Genomic DNA, 10426 nt, shown 5'->3' with positions numbered 1-10426 from the left:
CTCTCTGAGCCTTAGTTTCCCTGCCTGCAAAATGAGGATGATAATGATTTGTGCCTAACTGAGCTTTTATGAGAATTAAATGAGTTGACATATGTTAGCGCTTAGAACAGTTCACAGTGCATAGTAAGAGACCAAGAAACCCTGGCTTCCTTCCCTGGTGCTACTGGGGAGGGGGGTGAAGATAGAGTGCATAAAGAGAAAAGACAGAAAGCTCGACCCAAACGGAAGGAAGTAAGCAGGTAGTGAGCTAGAAGGGCAGCCGTGCCAGGCAGGCCTCCTCCCCCGCAGATGCTGCCTCCTGAACGTTGCTTAAACAGATCTGCAGTGGGATTGGAGGGGCAGTTAAAGAAACCCTAGACTGACTTAAAGGGCGAAAGGAACATGCCTTGCCTTGTCCTCTTCGGCCACCAGGTGGCAATAGCACGCGGGTCTGCTGCTTGTTTTGCCTCTGAGGACCCACCGGGGCCTGGCTCACACGCAGGCCACACGAACATGCCATCTGCTGGCCACACCTAAGCGTGTGTCTGGGCTTGCTTCTGTCAGACACCAGTGCAGGACGCGGTTGGGAGACGCACCCGAGGTCTTCCTGCCCCTGCCAAATGTTCTCCAGAGCCAGATACTCTGTCTGTCTCCACACACCCTCCCCCAACTCAATGCTTGGAATCCCAGAGGCTCAGGGAAAGGTGAAAGTGTAGGCAGCTGTCACTGCGATATAGGTGAATGTGTTAAATGAACCTTAAGATCAGCTATAAAAAGAAGAAAGCCCCGGGGTGGGGGCCTGGCCCAGGAACAGGGGAAGGGCCTTTTAGTGCCTCAGAAGGGGGCCTATCGGCATGTAAACCTGGGGGGGCGGGGCACGAGCTGGAACTCACTCCCTTGGCCCAGTTGCTTGACTTCCTTAAGTCAGGGCCTGGCCTCCAAGGAGGAAAAGTCCTCTCAAAACTCATAAGGAATTGGGCTGGTTCTGGCATTTCCAAGAATCGAAGGCTGTGAGAAAAGGGAGACCCCCTAGTTAATCTGTTAAATGAATCTTTTGTCATTCATTTAACAAACACCCCCCCCATCTTGCACTCAAATATTTTTTCAATAAATGAATAGAACTCTCCACCACATACAAATCACAACACTAGGCACTGCAGAGGTTTATAAATCCTGGCGCCAGCCCTCAAGTCTAGTAGGGGTAAGAAGAGGAGAACACCAACAATTCTAAAGACGTAAGGCAGAACATAACGAGGTGCTCAGGCATCTTCTGCCTGAGGCAATCAGCAAACCTGAACACCAGGGTACCCACCCGAGGGCCCCCTCATCCCATAAGTATAGCAGACAAGATGCTGAATTCCTAGGAGTATCCATTCTCTTGCCAGGAAAGGACATGCACGTTTAGAATATAAATAATAATTTACCAAGACCCTGGTTTGATAGCCTCACATACTGTGAATTAAACTCTACTTAGGGCTTCCCCGGGGGCGCAGTGGTTGAGAGTCTGCCTGCCGATGCAGGGGACACAGGTTCATGCCCCGGTCCGGGAAGATCCCACATGCCGTGGAGTGGCTGGGCCCGTGAGCCATGGCCGCTGAGACTGCGCGTCCATAGCCTGTGCTCCGCAACGGGAGAGGCCACAAGCAGTGAGAGGCCCGCATACCGCAAAAAAATAAGTAAATAAACTCTACTTAAGTTGATCTGGACCTTCTAATAACATATGAAGTCTGGAAATGCCTAGAAAAAGGCAGCCTGTTCCCATCGAATGCCAACAAGGGGGCTAGTCATAGCCTGATTAGCTGGAATCTCAAGGGCCTAAGGCCTATTCAGACCCCTGCCTGGGAAGCCCATCCTGGCTCCCTCATTGGAATTACACAGGAGTTTACTCTAAATTTGTTAGACATTAGAGCAGGATTTACTTCCACATGTATTCAGAATATAAAAATATACTCATTTTATTTTAGAAAAATGCAGACCAATGGAGTAAGCTCATCATAAACTGGCCTGTTAGGAGTCATAGAATCCACAGGAAACAAGTTCTGGAGACCAGATGCCTGCCTCTGCCTCTCCAAACAGGCCTGAGTCCAGCAGAGGATGTTATTCAGGAGGACTGCTCCTTGGAGAGCACGGAGGTTAGCTACAGAGGCCATTCACATGTAAATGTCCATCGAACCAAAGCCTGGGATGAAAATCAAACTCTGTGGAGCTAGACACAAGAATGGGGGTGGATGAGGACAAACCACTTTCGAGCATTTCTTATTTCCTGTTTAACTTCACCACTGGGAGGCAACCTCTTTTTCCTATCTTGTTTCAACTGAGAGTTTGATTCCCCTCCAGCTCAACCCGAATCCACCCTATCTCCCATGGTCTCTACTCCTGGGGCACCAGCCATGGTGGCAGCTCTTCCTTCTGTCCCTGGGCCAGAATCAGCTGGAGTCAGGCCTGCCTCCAAGGAGAGAGCTTGGGAAGCTGAATACAGAGGTGAGTCCAGGCAGTGACTATAGTAGTTTGCTACTGAATTCTTGCTTGCTGTCCTGATCTCTTTACCTAAAGAGACAGAAGAAGGAACTGCTTTAAATAGCCCTTCTTTCACAAGCCCATTTGTCACCAGCTGAGTTCAAGTTCAGGAAGAAATGGGACTCCCTGCCCCTCCAGGCTCCCCTTGTCATCCCCATCAAGGGAGAAAGAGACAGCATCTCAACCTGTCTTACCTGGTAGGTCCTGGGACTGCAACTTTCCTGGGGGGCTGCAGATTGCTGCGACCGGCACCAGGGATGGGAAGATTTGGTCGCTGAGAAACAGGACCTTGATGGGTGTTAACGAAAGACATGAGTTAGCAGAAGGTTCAAGTGACCTTCTCAAAAAGAAATACTGGATGAAGGTAGAGTGAGTTTGGGATTAGTGCCTTTCTTCCCACCCAAGATAAAAAACATATGGTATTTGAAAACTGAGGCTCAAACTCTGCCCAGGCCCACATTCTCTCCTTAACTCAGCCTTCCCATCTTCAAACAGAGCTGTAATGAGGGTGGAGAAAGTCACTGCTACCAACTCTGGGAGGGTGCGTTCATGCTGGGCAGGGGTAGGTATTCTTCCTCCTGATTTCTTATCCTTATGGCCATTCTTCTCACCTCTGTGCCCTGCGGCACTTGGTCTTGGAAGTCCTTTCCGAGCTGGCAGGGAATCTGGAGGAAGGGCACCTTTGCTGGATGGTACACTCCGGCTGGTGAGTGGCATCCTGCTGGCAGGCCTGGGAATGGCCGACGGAACAGGCAGTCGACTGGAAGGTTTAGCAGCTGCTCCCTGTGGCCGAGACAGGCGCTGAGAGTTGCTGGTAGAAGGCTGTGGAGCCAAGACTGGTCTGACAGAGGTAGGTGGGCCTGGTGGAGAGAAGCAGAGGAATTTTAGGGTCAGCTCCGCATCCTCCCTCCTCCCACTCACCCACAGCTTTGCTGCCCAGGTCTTCTCACTTGCTGTTGCTCTCCCACTGGGCCCGGCTTTCCCCCGGACTGGAGGAGTTGATCGGGCAAGAGGAGAAGATGCTGGGCTTTTGGATGCAGGGAACAGATTGCAAGTGGGCGACTCCTGAAGCACAAAGAGGGGAAAAAAAGGACTAGAATGGAAAAAGAATCTGTTCTGCTGGCTGATTAAGGGACAGAGGTGGAGAGCTGCCTAGATCCCAGTGAGGAAGAGCAGAAGTTAGCTGCCAACATCATCATCATCATCACCAATGCCATTTATTGAGAGCGGACCATAAGCATTATAGAGCTCACGCACAGACGCGGTGGTAAGTGCTTTGCTTATGGTACCTCGTTTAATTCCAACAGTCCTATGAGGTAGAATTTGACTATCTCTATTTTACCAACAAGGAAACTGCTCTATGCCTGCACTGAGTCAGGCACAGTGTCGGGGGCACACATCTAACCCAAACCCTCTACACTCACCCTCTTCATGCTGGAGGGCCTCTTTCCAGATGTTGCTCGAAGAGCCCTGACTGACACCTTCCTATCGCTGCTCCGGAGTCGGGGTGTCAGGCTGCTTGGGGAGGGAGTGCTCCGAGACAAAGAGCTCACGGTGGGCAGCAGGTCTCGGACAGGACTGTCCTTGAGCACAAAGGTCTCCCGCCGAGGGCTGGGCTTCACCCTTCGAGGCCCCGGGCCCTCACCGGTGTTCTCCCGCTCCTGCAGGGCACACTGTTCCAGATGAGCTGCCAGCCGGTTGGCTTCACTGAGGATTTCTTCCAGCTTCTCTGGGCTGAGGGGGCCTAAACTGAGCCTCAGACTCTGGGGGGCGGGGGCCACTGCATTTGGGTCACTTCGATGGGAGAGACCTCGTCGGAGGGGTTTCTCCGGAGTCACCGACACTGCTGTATCTTCTTCCTCTCGACTGAGAAAGAAAACAAATCAGGCACCATGCCCACATAGAAGAGAGCAGGAGACTACAAGGGAGACTGGGCAAAACCCCCACTACAGAGCTAGGAACACAACCCCAAACCCTGATACCCGTGCTGGCTGTGAGATCTAAGTGATGAGACAGCCAGTTCTAGGAGGCCTTCAGCACTTACTGACATTGGGAATTATGCCAGGATGTACATGAAGCAAATCCACTTACCCTTCTTCTTAACACCCTGAAATCTCGTTCCAGCTTATCCCTTCTCCCCTTCCCCAGTAGTGTCATAGGGGGCGAAGTCAACCAGCCACCCAGAAGCCCCAGTGCACCCAACCTTGCTAAATTACCAATCCAGACCTAAGGCCAATAATTCAGCAGTAAGGTGTTAGAGACAACCATTGTTGGAAGAAGGTAAGTAGGATAAAGAGTCTACTACCTGTCAGATGGTGACAGCCCCCCAAAGTCCAAGGTCTCATCTGCTATAAACTTTACATCTGTAGGGGAGGAGAGAAGGAATGCCAGCCTTTGGTCCCTAACACGGCTCTCAATCACAGGGCCTCATTCTTCCCTCCAGCGTTTCCTTACCTTCTTCTAAATCTTCCATGTTCCAGCCAGCAGGAGCAAAAGTCAGCTTAGACCCCGGAGCTGGAGAGAAAATATACCTTTCCTCAGGTCTCCATCCTGCCCAAGGCCTCCCAGCTAGACTCGGTAAAAGCCAGGGGCTGGGAGTCACTATGGAGGTAAAGCAGGCGTCCCAGCAGCAGCACCTGCCCCTGTAACTGAGGTACTCTTACCTCCGGAGCAAGTGCCGACAGATGCCCCATCCTCCCATCTCCTTCCGCACATTGGCCCCCGCCCCACTGCGACCCGACCTCTTCTCGCTGGGGCGGTCTACGCGCCCCATCCTCCTCCCCAACATCACCCTCCGGGTTCTTCCTCTCCCCAAGCCACCTTTCTACTCTCCGCGGCACCACGCCCACACCACACCTCCACGCCACCCTCAGTTTTCACTTTCCGACTCGCCTCACCTCCCGCGGAAGGTGTTTTCCTCCCACAACCTTGTCCAGGGAACCCGCTCCGAGGGGGCGGGGCTCCTTTCGAATCTCTCAGGCCCCACCCACTCCTACCACACGCGCTCAATGATTGGTGAAGGCCAGCATCCTCCGCCCTTGTGGGGCGGGGCGGTGGAAGGGTAGCCGGCCGGAAGTCCGCAGGTGGGGGCCGAGTGGAAAGCCGTTCCAAGAAAGGCTTCATTTGGAGGGCTGAGGCGAGGAGGCCGCGAGCGCGCTTGCTTGCCCGGGAGACCTTGTTCGGCTTCCCTCCCGGAGCCGGGCCTGCGAGGGGCGGGACCTCGCGGCGACGCGCGAGGGAACGGGCCAATGAGTGAGAGTTTCGCGACCTGCCGTCCCCCTCTTCTCCGCCCCCTCCTTCTCGTGCGAGGCAGAGCTGAGCTTTGACGCCCCTTGCGGCGGTCGGCCCTAGAACTAACGCTCTGCCTGAGGAAATTCGTTTTATTGGGCTCACTTGGCTCACTCCATTCGGAAGCGCAGTGTTAGCCTGATCCCTCAGGTGTATTCACGGAAGCAACTAAACATTTATATTTTAGGTATATTGAGGTTCTCTAAGACGTACATCTTCCATCGGCTTTTTAGGCGAGAACATTCGGAACCTGAGGCATCCAAGGTGTGAAGAAAACTATGGGCTTTTCAGACAAGGAGATTTGGGTTCAGATTCAACCGTGGCTCCTCTGTTGACAAGTATATTGAGTATCTTTGACCTCTCTGAGCTTATGTTTGACCCCTCGCTTATCTAAGAGGATCGTGACCGTCGCAGTACATGGTTAGGAGGATAGTTATGAACATCAAGTTTTATACCGTGTGCCTTCCTCTAAATTAAAAGCTGTGGTGCAAAAAGCTTAAGCCTACTTATTAGGGATTTTCTTTGTTGTTTCCAAGGGTTGCCTGTGAATAGACTGGGCCACCAGTCTTCTCAGAAATATTCTAAAATTTTTAAGTTAAAAGTCCCAAAAAGAATGGTTGAAGAGCTTTCCCGTAAACAAAGAGCCTAAGCTTTTAGTCCCCAGAGTTTATGACCATTATTTTGGCGGTTTATAGGCTTTTTGTTTACTTCCGAGTTTTTAGTTGTGAAGTTGAGGTGGTGAGGTTGGCAGGAGTGAGATGTTACAGTAATAAATGCCACAGGGAGCAAAGGAGGCTTGGAATTTAGTGGTGTGATAAGGGAGAGGGTGGGGAGACCCAGAACTTGCAAGCTTGTGTGAGGAAAAGCCGAGAGAAGAGGATTGCCTCTTTTTCCGTAGGTTTCCTGGTGACAGTGGAATTTTAGTTGCTTGCAGTTTTCAAATTCTTTGGAGGTAAGAAAACCAGAGCCAGTAGCTTCTCTCTCTTCAGGCAGGTAGTGGAGATCAGAGGGAAAGAAGCTGTTAATTAACTGCATTCTGTCTTCCCCTAGGAGCAGCCTGAGTAGGGAAGTTCTTCACCCACCTTCAGGTAAGCGGAAGAGGCAGTTTTAGCAAGTTGGAAGTTAGTTTCTTCTAAGGAAACTCATCTCCAATTTTCTGTCACCAAATTATGGTTTTGAAAGCTGTTGAAGAAAAAAAGCACTGGACCTGCTTTCTCTTCCATCAGAATGACAACAAAGCCAGAAAATATAGATTTCAGGCACAAGAATTCTTCACTCAGCGTAAGGCACCTAATCTGGGAAATAACGTGTCGCCCTCAGCTCAACTCCAAAATGGTATGTATGAATAAGAGTTAAAGATTTGGGGTAAATTATGAAGAAATGAATTAATGAAGAAAGTATACCCCCTCCCAGGCACATGGTAAGCCTTAGTTGAGAAGATACTTTGAGCATAGTGTTGAGTGCATAAATGATAAACTTAAGGATTCCAGTGCAGTTCTCCTTGAATGCCGGGAAGCCTCTTGGTCACTGTGTACGTGACCGGCTGTCTCGGGACTCTGGCCCCTGCTCCCTAATGGCCCTCTCAACATTCTCAGCCGGGGTTCCGCTAGTGCCTTAGACTCTACAAATGATTTGTTTGACTATTTTCTCAGTTTTCCCAAGGATGCTACATAACTAGTAACATTCTTGATGCATAGGAAGAAGTTAATTTATGACATACAATGAATGCCTTGGGGCATTGGGACTTTCTCATAGAACTCCAGTTGAGAAAGACTGGAATAGATACTTGGCCTCAACTGAAAATAGGCCTTTGGTCTGAACAGAAAAGCTCTTCTTCACACTCAGCCAAAACATATCCACTTCCTCCTCAAAACCTTGCCTTGTATTTACTGCCTCCTAGAATTTTTTTCTTTCTTAAACTCATGATTCCAACCCAGACCGAAACAGTGAGGGTCCCTGGGTGAAAGAGATAAGAGGAAATAGGGAAGACTTGAATTCAAACAGACCTGATTCAAATCTTAGAACTTCTACTTTCCAGCTACATAACTTGGAGCAATTTATAAGCTTCAACTCACTCATTTGTAAAATGAAGATTAAAAGAGATAATGCCTGATGCGTAGAAAGCTGTTTCAGTTATGTATTATTGTGCAACAAACCACCCAATATTCAGTGGTTTGAAACAACAGCAACTATTCATCTGCTCATGATTTTACAGTTTGGGCAGAGCTGTGCAAGGACAGCCTGTCTCTACGTGAGGAGTAGATTGGGTTTGACTAGGGTTGAGAGGTCCAAGGTAGCCACACATGTCTAGGGCTGTGATGCTGGCTGTCAGCTGGGATGCTTGGTTGTCCTCCACGTGGCCTCCCATAATTCAGTAATCTATCCTGAGATGCTTTACATGGGAACTGACTTCCAAAAGCAAAAGCAGAGACTAGTAGACTCTCAACTGGCATAGCATCACCTCCACTACATTCTTTTGGTCAAAGCAGGGCACATGGTCAGCCAAATTCAAGGGGGGAGAAAAAGACTCCAACTCTTGGTGGAAAGAGCACCATGACCATTCCAGGATGGAAGGAATTGTTGCTATCTTTTGCAGATTCCATCACAGAATGCCTTCAGTATCTTATTTGTTATAGAAATGAAAACATGTAAGCAAGAGCACATCACTTTTATTCTTTCCCCAGGGCTTAATGAGACTCTGCACTGGTTTCTTCACTATCTCCCGGCCCTCACATCTTAGTGCTCTGTCTTTAATTAGCTCTGTGTGTATTTATGTGTCCTGCTGTCTGTGTCTCTGTGATAGATGTGAATCCTGTTTTCCAACTTATACTGGAAAGCACAGAGAGGAAGAGAGCAGGTCATCTTGAGCATCCCCCTTTGAGCACCTAATACTGTATAGAGTTGTCATAGACTGTCTAGAGAAAAGGACAGTGTTAGGAACCTCTGTGGAAGAGAATGTAGTTATGGGAAGAGAAAGAGGAGTCTGGGGGCCCGCAGATTCCATACAGTCTGGCTAAAGGATTCCAATTTTCTCAATGGTTTTCTACATAGAAAGGCTCAAACAGATGGACACTTATGCAGCGAGGATCCACACCTTTATTTAGATTAGTCCAAACAGACACTATGCTGGAGCTCCTTAAGAACACAGTCTCTCCACAGGCTTCCTGGAGGCACAGAAAAGAGAGGGTATGTTGTGGCCATAACGGCAAACAGTGAGAGCTCATCCAGGCTGCTGAGGTGACCTCCTTTCATGGTCCCTGGGTCCTGTGCTCTGAATTCTGTATTTACCCTGCTTCGTTGCTGGCACTGACCAGGAGAAATGGAAAAGGGCACTAAGAGTAACAAGGATAACACCAACACAACATGACATTAACCTTAACCTTAACCTTAATGCAGAGAAGGAATTGAGGGATGGCGAGAGAACTGGCTGTGCAAGCCAGCTGGCAGAGAGAGATCTCCTGAGAAGCTTGTACTATTTTTTTTTTTTTCGGTACGCGGGCCTCTCACTGTTGTGGCCTCTCCCATTCCGAAGCACAGGCTCCGGACGCGCAGGCTCAGGCTCAGCGGCCATAGCTCACAGGCCCGGCCGCTCCGCAGCATGTGGGATCTTCCTGGACTGGGGCACGAACCCGTGTCCCCTGCATTGGCAGGCGGACTCTCAACCACTGCGCCACCAGGGAAGCCCAGAAGCTTGTACTTTTAATGCATCCCTCAAGGTTTTCATTTGCTAAAGATCAGTGAGAGGCTTAAATAAATGGCTTCTGGGATGGAATTAATTCTTGGGTTTCATTGACCAGGAGCTGCAAGTCAGAGGAGATGTTGGGAACCAGTTCTCTTTAATTCTCTCATGAGCTTCCTTTTCACCCCACTCATCAGTTTGTACACAACATTTCTGCTGTGAGTGATTTAGAGTCTGAAGGAGTTATCAAATTCTAAATGATGGTCTGAGTTGCCCTTTGCCAGTAACGTGCTGCTTGGGACCACATTCCCCACATGTTCAATTATTGTTGACATATAATGATAACAGTGGTTTTCTTCTCTTGGAAGGGAAGGAATCCAAAATCTTCAAAGTAAAAATGAAGCAAGCTCATCTGGTTTTCACCATGCTTAAGATACTGAGGTAGAAACACTTAATTGATGGGAACACCTTCCTCTCTCTTTTTCTGCCATGTGGTGGTGGTGGTGACCTCGGCCATCCTCCACTCCTGATTGTTTTCTTTGACACCTTTTCTTACAGCACCTGCTCACTCCCTCCCACAAAACCCCCTTACAATTAGGTAGATGCTATCACTCTTTTTCAGAGGGCCGCTAGGTTTAATTCCTGTCATCAACTTGAGGAGTACAGATACATAGAGGATGTGACAAAAGTAGACCTCATCTATGGTAAATTCCCTCCACAGGGATGATAGTATTCACTTACAAGAAAAAAAGTCGTTAAAAGAAAAGTGGTTGCCAGTGAGTGTATGGTTGAAAGGCTCAGGAATATATATCTGTCTCAGACTCAGCAACACTAGCCATAAACATGAAATACTCCATTCAGATCCCCTGTACCTCTCCTTACCTTCCTCAGAGTTGCCCATGTCTGCTTAGCGTGCCTCAATTAGGAGCTGCAAAATTCAGACATCTCTCTGTGTTGACATCT

At 49.2% G+C, this 10426-nt stretch overlaps 1 protein-coding gene across 5 annotated transcripts; it reads right to left on the bottom strand.

The window, feature by feature from the left end:
• Positions 1–1790: 1790 nt before the first annotated feature.
• PSRC1 (proline and serine rich coiled-coil 1) lies at positions 1791–5658 on the bottom strand. 5 transcript variants are annotated; one of them, XM_070046511.1, is made up of 8 exons: positions 5394–5658; positions 4951–5010; positions 4802–4859; positions 3921–4362; positions 3418–3561; positions 3108–3226; positions 2691–2784; positions 2354–2526 (listed from the first exon to the last, which is right to left on the bottom strand). In XM_070046511.1, the coding sequence occupies exons 1-8, from the start codon at positions 5617–5619 to the stop codon at positions 2491–2493; spliced, it is 1179 nt and encodes a 392-aa protein (XP_069902612.1). In that variant the 5' UTR covers positions 5620–5658; the 3' UTR covers positions 2354–2490. The 5 variants fall into 5 exon arrangements, with proteins under 5 accessions (XP_060143314.1, XP_030724782.2, XP_069902612.1 ...); XM_030868924.2 differs by having other exon boundaries at positions 2386–2526; positions 3108–3356; positions 3447–3561; XM_060287331.2 differs by lacking the exons at positions 3418–3561; positions 5394–5658 and adding an exon at positions 5160–5383 and having other exon boundaries at positions 1791–2526; positions 3108–3356.
• Between the last annotated feature and the right edge of the window lie 4768 nt (positions 5659–10426).

This window comes from Globicephala melas, chromosome 1 (genome assembly GCF_963455315.2).
Source record: "Globicephala melas chromosome 1, mGloMel1.2, whole genome shotgun sequence".
Lineage (NCBI taxonomy): Eukaryota > Metazoa > Chordata > Mammalia > Artiodactyla > Delphinidae > Globicephala > Globicephala melas.
The sequence above is the reverse complement of the archived record's forward strand: the minus strand, read 5'-3'. Positions and strand labels throughout refer to the sequence as shown.